The sequence below is a fragment of the Rhinoraja longicauda genome, chromosome 24 (genome assembly GCF_053455715.1).
Source record: "Rhinoraja longicauda isolate Sanriku21f chromosome 24, sRhiLon1.1, whole genome shotgun sequence".
Taxonomy (NCBI): Eukaryota; Metazoa; Chordata; class Chondrichthyes; order Rajiformes; family Arhynchobatidae; genus Rhinoraja; species Rhinoraja longicauda.
In genome coordinates, this window is record NC_135976.1 from 23,997,271 (window position 1) to 24,015,880 (window position 18,610).

General features: G+C 46.0%; 1 protein-coding gene across 1 annotated transcript in view; it reads left to right on the top strand.

Annotated features, from left to right (window-relative positions):
- LOC144605310 (voltage-dependent L-type calcium channel subunit alpha-1S-like) overlaps positions 1-6,114 on the top strand; it is an 86,510-nt gene extending 80,396 nt beyond the window's left edge. Inside the window, exons 36-37 of the mRNA XM_078420428.1 lie at positions 2,612-2,712; positions 5,631-6,114. Of these exons, the coding sequence (XP_078276554.1) occupies positions 2,612-2,712; positions 5,631-5,780 (251 nt within the window). The 3' untranslated portion in view covers positions 5,781-6,114. The remainder of the gene's footprint in view (positions 1-2,611; positions 2,713-5,630) is intronic.
- Positions 6,115-18,610: the final 12,496 nt, after the last annotated feature.

Below are 18,610 nucleotides of genomic sequence, written 5' to 3' on the forward strand. Positions count from 1 at the left end.
TGCACAAGTTAAACTCCATTTAAACACTTCACAGCAATAAGCAATTATTTACCTAGAGAACAAGGATACGTGATGTTTTGGGACGGGACCCTTCTTCAGACCCAGTCTGAAGAAAAGTCCTGGCCTAAAATGTTCAGAGATGTTGACTGACCTGCTGAGTTACTCCAGCACTTTGTGTCCTTTCGTGTAAACTAGCCTCTGCACTTCCCTGTTTCTCGAAGCAAAATGGTATCTTCATACTGCATTGATTCAAAGAAATAGCGTGTTGATGATGGAAAGAAGGTAGAAGGGAGCAAAAAGAAGACCTTATTGAGTTTTGTTTTGAGGAACAGAGGTGAAGCAATTAGGCTTGTATACACTGGAATTTAGAAGGATGAGGGGGGATCTTATTGAAACATATAAGATAATTAGGGGATTGAACACATTAGAGGCAGGAAACATGTTACCAATGTTGGGGGAGTCCAGAACAAGGGGCCACAGTTTAAGAATAAGGGGTAGGCCATTTAGAACGGAGATGAGGAAGAACTTTTTCAGTCAGAGAGTGGTGAAAGTGTGGAATTCTCTGCCTCAGAAGGCAGTGGAGGCCAGTTCGTTGGATGCTTTCAAGAGAGAGCTGGATAGAGCTCTTAAGGATAGCGGAGTGAGGGGGTATGGGGAGAAGGCAGGAACGGGGTACTGATTGAGAGTGATCAGCCATGATCGCATTGAATGGCGGTGCTGGCTCGAAGGGCTGAATGGCCTACTCCTGCACCTATTGTCTATTGTCTATTGTCTAAGCTAAAATTCAATAGACATTGAAGAAGGGTCTCGACCCGAAACGTCACCCATTCCTTCTCTCCAGAGATGCTGCCAGTCCTGCTGAGTTACTCCAGCATTTTGTGTCCACATCCAATAGACATTGCTTGTTTCGAAAACCGGAGAACCGCTGATGATTTTCTTAATTTGCAGTTACTTCTTGTGTCTATAATTGTCTGAAATACTGAATAAGGAATCATCTCCGGTTATTTGCCTGAGGATACTACTCTTCCTAGCTGGACTATTGTCTGTAAGTTTGAGGACAACACCAAGATCTGGGCAGAAATTAGGGCAGAGCAAAAGTACATTCAGCTAATGGATGTGAAGGAGTTGTTGGAGTAGCTTCAAAGGCATTTCTCCAGTATTTTGTGATGACTGTGCAAGCTGCACATGTCTCCAATAGATGCATTAGGATAGGGATCTAGGTCAGTAAGCCACAAGATCGATGCCAGGTTGAAGTATCAGACTTTGGAACACTGTTCTACAGGCAGTTAGAGGCTCCCTGGAGGCAAGGATAGATTTTACCATTGATGTCGGTCCTCACGGAAATGTGGTTCCCGAGATATGAAATTAACTGGAACCCTGTGATGGATCCTGATTGGGGACAGGTTAGTGAAGGAACTTTGTCTTCCAGTTTTTTAGCATAAGTCCCATGCTCTTGTTCCATTCAGCACAAATATCAGCAAAGCAACATAACACTGTTGGCAGATTTGGTGTGATCTGGCTGTGGAGTGTAGGTGATGAAGGTGGACCAGCTTCCTGCTCGTGCTGCAGTTCTGCTCCCTCCAACAGCGACTTGTTGGAGATGCAGTATTGAAGTGAGGAAGATCGAAGAGAGGGTTGGTGCGCTTGCACTGTCTTGCCAGATCCCAATTTGCACCATGATTGGGTCTGCTGTCTCTCCATCCATGGAGATTTAGATATTGTTGTGCAGCAGGGGACAGTGATGGGTTTTCAGAGAGGAATCCACTAAAATTCCTTTCAGCAGCCAGATGAAGGGTTTTGAGAGACCACTGGAGGCCATTGATGATGCTGCTCTTGGCCACTGAAGCATGGGATAAAGGATAGAGTTCTAAAAGGATTCAAGGAGAGAGATACACAGCGGGTATGTGTGCATGGGTTGATGAAAGTGGCAGGGGAGGTGAAGAAGGTGGATGATGATGTGTATGCGATTTTCTGGTTGGTCAACCCTGATCACTGATCTAGTTTCAAATGTTTCAGGTCGAATGTCCTTGATGATTTTGTTGTTGTTGTTTTAATGGGAGATACGAGAGGCAGCACAGTGGCTATGGGTGCTGTATGCACAGAGTTTGTACATTCTCCCTGTGACTGCGTGGGCCTTCTCCGTCAATAAGTCGATGGTAATGCATCAGTTGGTCTGGAGCAAGTATCCACCACTCCGTCTGGAGTAAATGCCCATCAGTCTGCTTGTTGCAAGTGTCCATCGAGCTGCCTGTAGCAGATCTCTGTCAGTCTGCCTGTGGCAACTGCCCGTCAGTTCATCTGTGATGGCCTCTGTGAAGCTGCACCTCACTCTGCCTGTGACCACAATAGTGATTGTTCTACATTCCGCCTGTGCAAGAGTATCACAGGTTACCTGTGGTACACATTATTAGTCCGTCTGTAGCAAGTGTCCGTCAGTCCACCTTTATTATGTGTCCATGAGTTGTCAGTGCCATGTGCCCCTCAGTCCACCTGTGCCTCGTGCCCGTCAGTACGCTTCTGGTCAGTGCCCATCAGTTTCCACTGGGCACGTCAACCATCCACCTGTGGTGTAAATCTCTCGGTTACCAGTATCCTATTCTAACTTTTCCAGGCAGGAAGACAAACTGCCCAGTGAACAATCTTACCCCAGAGACCACAAACAAGAAAGAACAGGAAGAGCCAGGACTGACACGACACTGCCCTGCTGAAGAGGTAATGAGAGACAGCCACAGAATTTGTTTCCACTGTCTGTACATCACTCAAGAGTGGAGTTACACTAAGCATTCCTCGGGATGGAAGTAACACTGTGTGAATCACTCAGGAGGGGATTTACACTGTACATCACTCAGGAGTAGAGTTAGACTATGTGTACATCACTATGTTACACTATCAGAAATTCAATCCGGTGCACTTCTCCCCACTTATTTTTCCATGTAAAAGTCATTTTTGCAAGTCATTTAAAGAGCACACCTGAGGAAGGTTACTGAAAAATCCTGTAACTCAATCTTATAAGTTTATAAGACATAGGAGCAGAATTAGGCTATTTGGCCCATTGAGTCTACTCTGCCATTCAATCATGACTGATCTATCTTTCCCTCTCAACCCCATGCTCCTGCCTTCTCACTGGAACCTTTCATACCAATACTAATCAAGAACCTATGTATCTCCAGTTTGAAAATACCCAAAGGTGGCCTCCACAGTGGCTATGAATTCCATAGATTCACCATCCTCTGGCTAAAGAAATTCCTCCTCATCTCCTTTTGTAAAGGTATGTCCTTTTATTCTGAGGCTGTGCCTTCTGCTCCTAGACTCTCCCACTAGTGGAAACACCCTCTGCACAACCACTCAATCTAGGCCTTTCATTATTTGTTAAGTTTCAATGAGATCCCCTCCTTATTCTGAGTGGCGGCCAGGAAAACTGAAATTCAATTCCATCTCAGTGGACTATTCTGAGTTGGTGCCTGTGGAACTCATTTACTTTCATCTATTTCTCATTGTCACTGAAAGGGATGTTAAACTCTCACGTCCTCTCACTTGCTTCTTGATCTTTGCACTGATATTTAAAACCCTAGCCAATAGACAATAGACAATAGGTGCAGGAGTAGGCCATTCGGCCCTTCGAGCCAGAACCGCTGTTTAATGTTAAGTAAAAACAGAACACAGGAAGCACTCGGGTGGTAAGACAACATCAGTAGAAAGTGAAAGTCAATGTTTCAGGTCAAAGATACTACGGCAGAACTGGGAGAGTGTTTCAAGTTGCAAGGAGGGTATGGAGGGGTGGATAGGACCAAGAAACATCTCAAAGGATTGGCATGGTGGCACAGCTTTAGAGCCACTGCCTCACAACTCCACCAACCTGGGTTCAAACCTGACCCAGGTGCTGTCTGCGAGGAGTTTCCATGTTCTTCTTGTAACTACATGGATTTCCCCAGGCGCTCCAGTTCCCTCCCACATTCCGAAGATATGCGGGTTGCAAAGGTAATTAGCAGCTGTAAGTCGCCCCGTGTGTGTAGCATCTCCAGGAAGTTGATGGAAATGTGGGGGGAATAAATTGAGATTATTGTAGGATTGGTATAAATGGGTGGTTGGCAGTCAATGTGAACTCAGTGAGCCATCGGGCCTTTTCCATGCTGTATCACTCCAAGATCTAAGACACTGAGGTTGTCAAGGTGATTCCAATGTTCAGTGTCAGACATCTCAGAAACAGAAACAGAAAATAGGTGCAGGAGGAGGCCATTCGGCCCTTCGAGCCAGCACTGCCATTCATTGTGATCATGGCTGATCATCCACAATCAGTAACCCGTGCCTGCCTTCTCCCCATACCCCTTGATTCCACTAGCCCCGAGAGCTCTATCTAACTCTCTCTAAAATCCATCCAGTGAATTGGCCTCCACTGCCCTCTATGGCAGAGAATTCCACAAATTCACAATTCTCTGGGTGAAAGTTTCTTCTGTGGCACACACAGACACTTAAGATTTATTCTGAGTGGTTTTGTGAATTTTACTGCAGTTTAAGGTTCATTTTCTCACTCCAGCACTACGCTCTCCACCCCTCTCTCTCCCTCTCTCTTTCGCTCTCCCCCCTCTCCCCCTCTACCCCCTCCCTCTCTCCCACCTCACTTTCTCCCCCCCTCTCTCTCTCCCCCCCTCTCTCTCCCCCCCTCGCTCTCCCCTCTCTCTCTCCCCCTCTCTCTCTCTCTCTCTCTCTCCCCCCCTCTTTCTCCCCCTCTCCTCCCTCTCTCTCTCTCTTCCCTCCCTCTCTCTCTCCTCCCTCTCTCTCCCCTCTCTCTCTCCCCTCTCTCTCTCTCTTCTCTCTCTTCCCTCTCTCTATCTCTCCCCTCTCTCTCTCTCCCCCCTCTCTCTCTCCCTCCTCTCTCTCTCCCTCCTCTCTCTCTCCCTCCTCTCTCTCTCCCCTCTCTCTCTCCCCATCTCTCTCCCCCCTCTCTCTCCTTTCTCTCTCTCCCTCTCTCTCTCCCCCTCCCCATCTCTCCATTGAACATGTTTTTATTCATTCAACGGTTGTGTGCTTTGCAGGCTGAGCCAGCATTGACATTTTCATCCTTAGTTGCCCATATGAAGGTGATGGAGGACTGCCTTCTTGAACCGCTGCAGTCCTTGAGATAGGGCCACAATGCTGTTCGGGAGAGAGTTCCAGGATTCTGACCCATGGACAGTGAAAGAATGATGATATATTTCCAAGTCAGGATGGTCCGTCAGGAAAGATAGCCAGGCAGATTGGGTGATTAAACAAAGCGAATGAAGACCATCAAAAAATCCATGACTACCTATGTTGCTCTCCATCTGCCTGGCTATCATTGCTGATCCTCCCCTTTTAAGAAATAATTCAGGAGTTTTCTGAGCACTTTCCTCACAAAGATCTCCAAAACCCCCCTCCATGACAGACACATTCTGCATGCTGATCCATGCCACTTAGGGGAGTCCTGCCACACTGGGCATTCAGAGCAGAATAGGGAACCAGCGTCCAGTTCTCAAGGAGTCCTAGGTCCTGGTGGGCTTGAACTGTACTGTGATGCCACACAACAGGACAGCCAAGGGGAGAGAGAGGTGGCCAGAAAGATAACATAGGCAGCATTAATGCTTGTTGTTTTTCTCTCATCACTCTCTGTCAAGGTAGAGGAAGCCCAAAGACCTCTGGAGCCAGCTGCCAACCCAGCCCTTGTGGTCATGATGGTGGGAACCCCAGCACCGAGTGTGCGGAGAATTCGACCTGCAGCCACAGACACTGATGGCAACAACTCAACCACGCTGACAAAGCTTTGAAGCTAACCTTGGGCTACAGAGGAGACAGGGAGACCCTCAAGAACAAGGCCTGCTTCCTGTTTAGTTTATTTTATGTGTATGTGGAAAGGCTGAGAGTTGTGAGGGAAGGTAAGAGGTTTCAGCCGGTTGCTGATGGAGCAAGAATGCAGGCCGTTAAGGAGGGCTCCAGGAGAAGAGGAGTTGTCAGGGAAGCTACACTGTTACTGTGACTCTGACTCGGTTTGTTCAGGTCTTGGGGCTTGTCCAGATCTTGTAATTACGCTGTGTTTCTATTCAATTGTTACGGCTTTGTATTATTTCATTGGTATTCATGGGTGCTCATTAAATACTTTATGGTCGACAAGATCTTCCTGATCCTTGTCGTGTGTGCGGGAGTTTTCCAGACTGGGGTTTTGTGTTCAATGTCTCAGAAACATGGTCAATATCCTGGGCTCTTTGCCCACCTCCAAATGAGGTGCAGCTGCAACCCAGTGAGGTGCTCCCAGTGGCAGTGAGATGCAGTGTCCCTGCACACTCCTGAATCGTAAATGCCCAGAGGCCGAAGTTCCAGGAGCAGAATTAGGCCCTTCGGCCCATCATGTCTACTCCGCCATTCAATCGTGGCTGATCTACCTTTCCCTCTCAACCCCATTCTCCTGCCTTCTCCCAACCACTTCCCAGGGAACACTCCGCCTGCATCCCGCTCTTGTGGAGCCCCTCTGTTGTCTCTGTAATGGTGAATCCTGTTTCTGGTTCCCCATCACTAATGCTCCAATTGGCACCCACTCTGACCACTGTATACACAACCACTGGCACTGTTGTAGAAAGTCCAATGTAAGCCCTAGGGAACACCTTCCGTAAGATTCAATAATTTCAAATATATAGCTGTACTGGATGCTTTTTTCAACCATTGGATGCAATATCATGAATACCTCACCAGACTTTATTAAATTACTAGACCAAGTGGACCCGTTGGGCCCAAACCTCTCCTGCATTGGTGCAGCACCCTCTCCTCCCCTTCCCTCCCCTCCCCCCTCCCTCCTCCCCCTTCCCTCCCCCACCCTCTTTCCTCCCTCCTCCCCTCCCCTCCGCACCTCCCTCCACTCCCACTCCATCCCCCTCAACCCCCCTTATCCTCCCTCTTCCCCCCTCCTCCCTTCCTCCCCCCTCCCTCCCTAGAAGATAGATTTAAACTTTAAAATGTGAATAACTTTAAAAATATAACACCGATTTCAATGAAACTTCTTCCATTAGCACCAAAGGGACGACGGTGAGTAAGGTGGGCCTAAAACTGTCGCGCTATCCTGTACCGTTTTGGCTGTAGTTCAGGAACAAACAAACAAACAAATGAGAGTTTTAATATATAGATAATAATGTTGCACAATATTATGATAAATCTTCCAGTGAACCAGGTAAGTTGGGAACCATGGTGGTCAGGGTCCTGGTGTGTCAGAGGGAAGGGTGGGGTTGGTGCCCTGCTGATTTGGGGAAGGGTTGGACCTGGGGCAATGATGTGTTAGGCAAGTGTGGTGACTGGGATCAAGTGTGGTGACTGGGGATTGGGGAGGGTGGGGATGGAGTCTCGGTGTATCGGGGCGGGTGGGGATGAAGTCCCACTATAATGGGGAGGGTGGTGATGAGGTCCCTGTTTATTGGGGGAGGTGAGGGCTGGGTCTTGGTGTATTGGGGGAGGTGAGAATGGGGTCCCAGTGTATTGGGGAAGATGGGATGAGGTCCAGTGTATTGGGGAGGGTGGGGATGGGATCCTGGGAGGATGGGAACAGAAGTTGGTGACAGGAAAAGGATTGGGGAAACATCTGGTGAGTCAGATGCCAAACTATGGGAAGTTTTGAATAGTTGTATGCAGATCATCAGTTTTACGGCGATTGTTGTTATTGTTATTTCAGATTCCCAGGATTTTCCTCATTAATCCTCAGGAATTCAGAATTACATTAGCGACCACTTCCTATTTAGGGTTAACCTCCACTGTTGCCTCTTTTGTCACTTAAACCCCTAAGCTTAATTTATTCCAACCCCCCCCCCCCCCTTGCCCTGAGCCAGGTAAGGATGGGACAAGTCTCTGTTCTGCCTCACTATCGGGCTTTGGTTCCGGGCCTGCCCTGTTGTCAACCTGACACTTGGTTTCAGCTGCGACTGTTCAGGGACATCGTCACACACAGCCACAGTGGGAGGTGCCTCTGCTGAGATGGATGCTTTAGAGGGGGAGAGGCTGTCCTTTCTCAGGATAGAAGTAAACGCTAACTCCATCACAGTTCAAAACTCTGCCTCATTGTGCCCTGGTTTCTCCCACCACTCTCTAGGGTGAAATATTCCAATGATTCACCACTCAATGAGAGAAGCAATTCCTACTTATCTGACGTTGGTCACCTCTTATTCCCCAGTAAGAGTTTTTGATGGAACCAGTGTCCCAGCATCCACCCTGTCATATCCTTCAAACATTTGTTTAAGTAAGATCAACTCTTCCTTCTAAACTCCAATAGACCAAGCTTCCTGAACTGTTCCCTATTAAATAACTTCTTCCATTCCAGGAATCATCTGAGCAAACCTTTTCTGTGCAGCTAACAGTGCAAGTATATGGCTGAATGCTTGCTCTCTGTCCGCCAAGGCTTACTGCATCTCCCAGTTGCTAACCATTTTCTATCTCCCATACCCATGTGGTCCCTTCTATTATTGGCTTCCTTCATTGCCAGTGAGGTCACTCACAAACTGGGAGAACAGCACCTTATATTATGCTTGGTCAGTTTACAACCCAACATCGATAGATACAAAGCGCTGGAGTTAATCAGTGGGTCAGGCAACATCTCTGGAAAAATAGGATGGGTGACATTTCGGGTTGGGACCCTTCTTCAGACTCACACAAGTTGCATAATGCACGGTCCCGACCCAAAATGACGGATGGAGTAGGGAAAGAAAAGCTGGAAAAGAGAGGTGGGGGTGGAGCAGAGCCGAGCAAGTGATGGGTGGAATCAGATAAGGATTGGTGATTGTTAAATGGCAGGTGTGGGTGATGAAGGCTAGAAGTGAAAAAAGACAAGAGAGTGTCAAATAAGAAAAGAGGTAGAGTGAAATATAAACCCAGAGGGAGCGATATAAGTGTATAAGTGAAAGGGGAAGGATGGGGCAAGTGTTCAGTGAAACAGTCGCCTCGTCTACATTTGGTCTTATTGATGTAAAACACTTGCACTCGGTCTGGCAATGTCTGCTGGAGTTCCCAGTTGTCAACCATTGTAACTCCCATTCCCACATCAACCTTTCCGTCCTGGCCCTCCTCTATTAGCACCCAATGGCATGAGCATTAAATTCTCAAATTTCAATACCCCTCCCTACCTCCCCACCCCTTTCTTCTCCCTGACCCCACCACCACCCTGGTATGCACATTTCTTCCATGATCTCGCAGCACCCGAGTCACCCCATTCCATTCTCCTCTGTAGGCTCATCTCCCATTCATGAGTTCCATATTTCCCTTTTATCTTCCATCTTTACCTTCCACCCATATCATGAAATGTTGTATGTCAGTTACCCTTACAGATACTGTCTTACCTGCTGTGTTCCTCCAGCACTTTTTTATTTTGCTCAAGATTCCAACATCTGCAGTTTTTTGTGTCTCCACCCTTAACTTCCTTGGTTTCCTTAGTTCATCATCTTTAGACGACTCTACTTTCATATTTTGTAACCTCTATTCCAAATCGCTTCCCACTGTCAGACTGAATGTGAAACACTATCAGTTATGGTGACTCTTCTAAAATGGATCCTTTACTCTGAAATCATGACCAGTTTGAAAATAATGGTTGCTTCCAAAATGGACCAGGCTGAGAAACCGCCTTGAATGCATTCTATTAAGTCATCGACACAACTATTTTTGCCAGTTTGTTTTGTTGAAGTTGAAGATTTAACAGGACCTATGTGAAGACGAAAGTTGCCCACAATAATTCTCAAACCTTGCCCAAAAGCTCTCATTATTTCTTGCTTTATATTCTGTCCTATAGCTACCATGTGGAGGGCCTGTAGCATAAACTTCACCAATAACTTCTTTAAATTTTTTAAATCTCCTTTCAAACTGATCCTGCACCTTGATGTTCAGAATTTAAATAATTTCTCACTTGTACTGATATCTTTTTATTAATTATGCTACCCTACTTACTTTCCATCTCTATTCCCTCTTAATTTATGTATCTTGGAATATGCACTCATCAGCATTGGTCAGCTGGCATTGGTGCCAACAAATAAAATTTTCATTGGTCTGGTTCCAGTGCATATGGCAATTAAACACTCTTGACTAGCAACCTGTAACTCTGCAATGATCTCACCCAATCTCAGATATTCCCTTTGATCTACCCATCTCTCCGTTAATCTCTGCCACTGAAATCTGACTTGTTTTCTCTCTTTCCCTGTTGGCTGAAGGGACCAGAACCTGAAACTTTAACTCTGCTTCTCTCTTCACAGATGCTGCCTGACCTGCTGAGTGTTTCCAACAATGTCTGTTTTACTTCTGCAAATGACTATGGAACCACTCTCATTTATTTCTGTTGGGGCCATCAATGCATCTGTCTTCTTATGAAGGTTATGTGCATTCAGATAACTTACTCATCCCTTTGTTCTTCTACTATTTTCTCCTTGACCGTCCCCACTGCATTTGAATGTTCTGCCCCTTCCCATCAAACTCTGGTTATTATTGCCGATAACTCTGCACTTTACTTTTGCCTTGTCCTTCATTTTAGTTTTATAAATTTCCTCAAGCCTGTTTTTGGCACCCGCCAACTCTTCTGTTTAAAGGGTTTTACAAAAAGGCCTAGTTACTCAATTCATCATTACATGACTTCCAGCCCAATTCACCATTACATGACTTCCATTCCCTATCTCAATGGAATACTACCCTCTATTCCCAGTACTGCAACCAGTTCCCCATGAATGGAAACCCAACAGTGTTTGAGCCGCACATTCACCACTCTGAGTTTATTGATCCAATGCTAATTGGCATGCAGCTCAAGCAGTAATCCAGAGATTATTACCTTTGTGCTTCTGTTTTAAAATTTTGATTTCGCCGGTCTTCCCTTCCCTGCGGAAGAGTTTCTTAATCATTCGGATGTACGAGATCTTTCTCCTGATTCAAGTTCCTCACCTTCTCCAAGGAGCAGTCTCGCATCAATCCTTTTCTAGAAATTGGAGGGACTCAGCTTAGAGGTAGTTGGCAGGCTAACACTAAGCAAAATACAAGGGTGAATAGTTCATATAGTTGCAAAGTTGGTATATACCTTTGACATTAATGCTCTGAGATTTACGATCCTAAAAATAGTTTGTTCAAATCATTCTCACCTAAATATAGAGAAGCTGATCTCATTCGAGGATGAGGGATTCTAATTGATTAGTAATAAGTTCAGGGAGGGGTGTGAGGTAAAGTTGTTTAATGCAGAGAGTGCTTTGGACCTGGAATTCGCTATCTAAGGGTGGGGAAATTAAGCCATTCGGAGCTTTGAAAAGAATATACCCACTCCTCCTTGCTCGCCTGCCCCAAACTGATGCTCTTAACCCTGGCACCTGGCAAGTAAAGCAGCCTTCTGGACACATGCTCTCAGCTACCACTGGACACTGCCTCTCCCCCGCTTCATTTCCCTGATTGGAATGTTACCTGCACTTAAGCAAAAATAATTTGCAAGGGAAACAGGAAGGACTGGGTCATTCTGCATTGAGATACCGTAACAATGGCCTGATAAAATAGACAAAGTATTCTTGTGCAGAGAGCAGTGGTGACACTTCCAATGCCAGGTGCAGATCAGCTGCTGCTGGGCATGGTCCAGAAGCCAGTAACTCCAATGATGCAGTGACCATATTCTCCACAGGTGGAACAGGCCTGACAGAGGGATGTGGCTTTGCTGGGTCTCATACTAATTGAGAAAACCATCCGCTCCAAACAGATTTTTCTTTGGAGAGCTGGAGGAAGGTCGGTGGCTGAGGAGCCCTGTAACTATACTACTGCCAGTGAATAGTGGGAGTGCTGCTTAAAAGAGAGCATGACTTGATGCGCAAACTGTCTGGCAAATGTCTGATGTTCTCTACCACGAGAAGTCCTGCGTTAAATTTTGTCCAAATCTGTCCCCACAGTGGCCACATTTCACAATGTACTCCAATAAATATCAAAATTCAGTTATGGAGCATTGAAGCAACAATGCTGCACGATAATCTTCAGAGGCAAAATACACCAATGCACATCAGCGAAGGACGGCTGTGTGTCGCATAGAGAGTGCGATACATCCACCACTGAGAGGCTGGACCGGGAGTGTCTGCCGTTTGATCCAGACAAATGTGAGGTATTTAGGGAGCTGAGGCTAGGACATGCACTATGAATGGAAGGATCTTTACGAGTATTGAGGAAGAGAGGAACTCTTGGAGTACAAGTCCAAAGGTCCTTGCAGGTGACAACAGAGAAAGGAAAGCAGATGTGATACTCGTCTTCATTAGTTGGGATACCGAATATAAGAGCAGAGAGGTAATGATCCAACTTTATAAAACCCTGGTCAGACCTCAGCTTGGATATCATGTAAGATATGGCACTGGAGAGGATGCTGGGGAGATTCACCAGGATATTGCCAGGGTGGAGCAGTTCAGTTCTGAGGAAAAGCTAGTTCTGTTCTCCCTGATGCAAGGAGGTTAAGAGTGAACATGATTGAGGTTTATAAAATTGTGAGGGGCACGGATAGGGTCAACTGCAGCAAACCTTCCACATATCAAAGATAGATAAGATCAGAGGATATCATTTCGAGGTAAGGGGAAAGAGATTCAGAGGGGATATGATGGGATCCTTTTTCATCCAGAAAATGGTGAGTACTTGCAGTGCACTGCCTGAGAGAGTGGTTGAAGCTGGATTGTGGACAGCAGTGAAGAAATGTCTACATGTGCCTTGAATCACTCAGAATTCAGACCAAGTGCTGAGCAATGGGATTAATACAGAAGTAGTGCCCACTGGTCAGCATGGATTAATGAACTGCATGATTCTATTGGAGAGATGGCAAACCAATAAACCAGATATCACTTATGTCAGAGGTAGAGAAACCTGCATCCGTGAGAAAAAAAGAGAAAAATTGAGTGACATCTGTACAAAAGAGAGTGGAAGGTGTGTGTGTGTGAGCGAGCGAGAGAGAGAGAGAGATAGATGAAAGCAGGCACTTGTACCTATAGACAGACAGACACAGAGAGAAAGAGAGAGCAATAGATGCATGGAGAAAGACACAAGGAATATGGAATGTTGGCCCATATCACGAGAAATGGAATGCAGGAGTAAATAGCATAACTGTGTAGACCTTTCGTGAGACCGACCCTGGTTATTGCATGTACCCATAGTCTCCTTGAGGAAGGATAGACATGTTTTAAGGCACCTCGAGGAAGGTTCACTGAATTGAATCCTAGGATGAAGGGATGGTCTAATGAGGTGGAGCAGAACAGGCCTATAATCTCGGATAGCATTGAGAGGCAATGTTACAGAAGCATAAAGAATTGTCAGTGGCATGACAGGGTGGATTCTGTGAGATATCTACTGTCAGGGTCATAGTCCATGTAGATGTAGTTTAATTAAGATAAATGTGAGGTATTGCACTTTAGTGGGACAAATGAGGGCAGGATTTACACAGTAAATGGTCGGGCTCTGGGGAGTGTTGTGGATCAGAGAGACTTAGGCATGCAGGTATTTAGTTCCATGAAAGTGGCAGCACAGGTAGACAGGATGGGAAGTGTTTGGAATACTTGCCTTCATTGATCAGGGTATTGAGTGTAGGAATTAGGATACACAAAATGCTGGAGTAACTCAGCGGGACATGCATTATCTCTGGAGTAACAGGTAATGTTTCAGGTCGGACCTTTCAGACTGATTGCAGAAGAGGGGGGGGGAGGGAGTGAAAGAAAGCCTGAAGAGAGGAGGAGCTGGACAGAACAAGGCCAGTTGTGGATGAACACAGGCATGGGGGTTTTATGATAGGCAGATTGTTGGACAAACACCAGGCACGTAAAGACACGTGAGCCCGAAGAGGATAAAGAGTTGCAAATTGTTAATTTTGTTGGGGGATAGTAAAGTTACGAATTGTGTAGCCATTGGGAAGGATGCAGGGAGAGAGTGAGGGGAGAAATTGGTGCAAAGTCAATCAGGGTTCAGGGGAGGGGAGTGGGGTGGGGGGAAAGAAAGAAAGAGTGGGCAGGAGAAGAGTCTTGGGGAGAAAGGGGAGAGTGAAGGGGGCTGTTTGTGTGTTAGTTATAAAATTGGACAATTCAATGTTCATGCCTTTGGGTTGTAACCTACCCAAGCGGAATATTAGCTGCTGTTCCTCCAGTTGGCGTGAGGCCTCAATCTGACAATGGAGGAGGCCCTGGACAGAAAGGTCAGTGTGGGAATGGAAGGGGATTTAGTATGGTCAGCAACTGGGAAGCCCGGCAAGCCTTGGTAGACTGAGCAGAAATGTTCAGCATTCGGGATAGGTTGATACAGGTGAGGAGACGGGGAAGGGGGGTTAATAGGCAGATGGTTGGAAAAAGGCCAAAGATGAAAAGACAGAAGATGTAAGACAAATGGAATGAAGGGATGCAAATTGTGAAGCTAGAGGAAGGAATGTAAGTGAAAAAGTGGAGAAATGATACCAATCTGGAGTGGGGGGGGGGGGGGGGGGAGAAAGTGGTGGCATTAATGGAAGAAGAGAGAGGGGGAGGGTTATATAGTTATCTAAAATTGTGGAATTCAATGTTGACGCCATTAGGTTGACCCAAGTGGAATACGAGGTCTTATTCCTTCAGTTTGCATGTGGCCTCACTGGTAATGGTAGAAGCCCAGAACAGAAAGGTCAGTATGGGAAAGGGAAGAGGAGTTAAAATGGTTAGCAACCTTGAGATCTAACAGGCCTTGGCAGACCATGCGCAAGTGTTCAGCCAAATGGTTCATGGTCACGTAAGGGTTGTTCGTAATGTTTCATTGCCAAGGTAGGATTAGAGTTGTGAGGGTCAATTCAAAAACCTGATCATTGTAGGAAAGTAACTGTTCACGAACCTGATGATGTGGGACTTCAGGCTTCTGTACCTCTTGCCCAATGAGAGTGAGGGCATGGTCCAAGTGATGGGGTCATTGATGACAGATGCAGCCTTCTTGAGGCAGCACTTCATGTCAATGCATTTTTGTGCGTGTGATGAACTGGTCTACCACTCTACATCCTCTTGCATTCCTGTGTCCACCACTCACTACATCATCTTGAATTGCCATGCCAGGACATGATGCAACCAGTCAGGATACTTTCTACTAAGAATCTGTGGAAGTTTGCAGAGTATTCAGAGAAGTGTTGAATCTCTTTAAACTTATCAGAATGTAGAAGCATTAGCATGCCTTCCTTCTCATGGTACAAACACCAGACCCTTTGTGGTATCTTTTCTTAGTTGCCTGGGATATTTTTTGTTGATGGTTGCAGTCCATTTAGTAAATTGTTTTGTGATTCAACTCCGTAATTGTCAAGTATTATCTTTTATCATCAAGTGGCCTTTAATGTCTGTGCACAAATTTTTAAATGTCTTCAAATTGTTCCAAAAACTTCAGAAGGAAGGCATACCAATCTTAATCTTCAAGATCAGCCAACCATGGGAGACTTTATTAAATGCCTTATGGAAATCCATGTAGTCAAAATCGTTTGTCATACGCCCAGGAAGGAACTGCAGATGCTGGTTTACACCGAAGATAGACACAAAATGCCAAAGTAAGTCAGCGGGTCAGGCAGCATCTCTGGAGAAAAGGAATAGGTGATGTTTCGGTCAAGACCCTTCTTCAGACTACCAGAAGTGTCTGAAAATGGGTCTCGACCTGAAACATCTCCAGAGATGTTACCTGATCTGTCATCCTTCGTCTTACCCACCTTCGTCACATCCTTAAAAAACTCAATCATGTTAGTAAGAGCAAAGACATGCTGACTGTCCCTAATTAACCTATTCTCTTCCAATTGGGGGTGAATCCTATCCCGAAGAATCTTCTCCAATAGGTTCCCTATCACCATTTTGTATTTCCCTGGATTACCTCTACTTCCCTTATTAAACAAAGGAACAACATCCTCTGGGACCTCACCAGTAGGGATCTAACCTGTAGCTGGAGACACCACAAAGATCTACATCAAGGCTTCGAAGAGTTGGGCTGAAGAGCCTTTCTCCATATTGTATGACTCTATCATTCTATGGCTGTATATTTCTTATTTTATCATGGTAAGTTTCATAATGCTCACATCTCAATGGTTACATATATCTCATTTAGTTTACTCTAGTTTACTGCAGATTTCCTGTTCTTATTTCAGTGGCATATCAGCTACATATATTTTACCAGTCATAAATTCTGTATAGGCTGTATATATTCACATTGTATATATTTCATAATGAATATATTTTGTTTTAAGTTGTTATCACATTGATATTACACAGATTATAGTGGCTGCACCCATCCAATACGATTCACACATCACACTGGCTGTCTGTATCCCCTTAACTGTACTATTCTCATTGATATTACGTGTACAAAACCCGTTGGTTTCATATTTACGAAATTGCATGCTCTCCCCGTGACCACATGGGCTTCCTCCTAGGTGCTCCTGTTCCATCCCAGGTCCCAGAGATGAGGGTTTGTGGGTTAATTGACCGCTGTGAATTCCTTGATGCAAAAGAACTGCGGGAGGGGGAAGTCCATGAGGCATGGGGGAAGAGAGAGGTAGTTTTTTTGCCTTCCATCACAGTGAGGGGTGTTTGGAGTCACTGTGATGGATGTTTGTGTTGGGGTTGTGTGTCTTGTGTTCCTTTTTTTTGCTCTGTGACTGCTGGCAAATGAATTTCGTTCGGTATCGAATGACAATAAAGGCATTTGTATTCTGGAAGGCAAAGTTAACAGAGATGTGAGAATTAAGTGGGGGCAGTTCATAAATACAGAAAATATAGGAGCAGAATTAGTCCACACCGCCATTCAATCATAACAGAGCTTTATTTGTCGTTCGGTACCGAAGTACCGAACGAAACTACATAGCAGTCATAGAAAAAAAAAAAGAACACAAGACACATAGCCCCAACACAAACGTCCATCACAGTGACTCCAAACACCCCCTCACTGTGATGGAGGCAACAAAACTTCCACTCTCTTCCCCACGCCCACGGACAGACAGCTCGTCCCCGACCGACCCGCACAGTCCCCCGCACCGGGCGCTGAAACGTCTCGCGGCCGAACCGGGCGATGAAAGGCCCGCGACCAAGCCTTGCGCAGCTAAGTCCCGTGGCCGAGCCGCACCGGGCCATGTCAAGTCCCGCAGCCGAGCCGCACCAGCGGTGAAAAGTCCCGCAGCCGAGCCGCACCGGGCCATGTCAAGTCCCGCAGCCGAGCCGCACCAGCGATGTAAAGCCCCGCAGCCGAGCTGCACCGGGCGATGTTAAGCCCCGCAGCAGAGCTGCACCGGGCGATGTAAAGTCCAGCGGCCGAATTGCACCGGGCGATGTTAGGCCCCGCAGCCGAGCCGCACCCCGCGCCGTGAGGAAGAGAAAAGTCCCCCCACACCACCACCCCCTCCCACACATACACAACCAAAAAAATATATATAAAAACCATCCCAACACCGACACACAACAAAAAAAGGAGAAAAAAAAGACGGACAGACTGCTAGTCAGCCGCTGCCGTTAGGCGCCGCCATCTATCTCTCCCTTTCAATCCCATTCTCTTGCCTTCTCCCCATAATCCTTGACACCCAAAATGCTCAATCCCATTCTCTTGCCTTCTCCCCATAATCCTTGACACCCAAAATGCAATTAATGGGGATGCCTTGAAAACCGGCATGGACTGGATAGGCTGAATGACCTCATTCTATATTGTAAGGAAACATAGAAGTATTCCTTTGGTTAAACTTACCACATTAGCTGCATGTATTATACTGACAGTGCTATCTGTAGCAAACTCCTCCCGAGCAGAGCTCGCACTGTTGGATGCTAACATACACCAGCTGCCAATTCCTAATGCTTCACATATCTTGTAAGCTAGCTGTTCATCCATCATGTGCACACTGGATGATTGGCACATGTTGCTTCATCTGTAAATCTTTATACATGTGACATACAAGATCCTCAAAGATAGCATTGCAGGTGAGTATCATGTTTAAGAATGCACATGCATACTGGTCTTCAGTAGTTGGGGCTTAGAGTGCAGGAGCAGGGAGGTAATGCTCCAACATTGGTCAGACCTCAGAGGGAGTAGATTCGTGCAGTTCAGGTCACCACACCATAGAAAGGCTGAGATAGCACGAGAGAGGAGATTCCTCAGGTTGTTCCCTGGGATAGTGTTTCAATTATGACGAGAGACTGGAGACACCAGGCCAGTTGTCGTTGGAGAAGAGGAGTGTAGGAGAGAACATGACCGAGGTATATTAATTATTCAGGAAACATTTTGCCTTATCAGAGATAGATAAGATTAGAGGACTTCGATTTAGGGTAAGGGGTAAAAGTTTAAAGGGGATTTGAGGGGAATCTTTTCACCCAGAGAGTGGTGAGCACTTGGAATACACTGGGAGACAGTGGTGGAAGCAGAGTCACTGTTGGCATTTAAGAAGTGTTTGGATGAGTATTTGACATGCACAGGCATGGAAGACTATGGGCCAAGTGTGGGATGGTGAGGGTTAATATGGACGAGTGCTCATTGGTCATTGTGGACATGGTGGGCCGAATGGACTGTTTCTGTGCTATATAACCAGTGCCTATATATTCCTATCATTGTACACATTCCACTTTCTGTACATTTCTACTAGTCACATATCTCTCATTCTACATCTCATTGAATCCAAAATTCTATGGGTGCACAA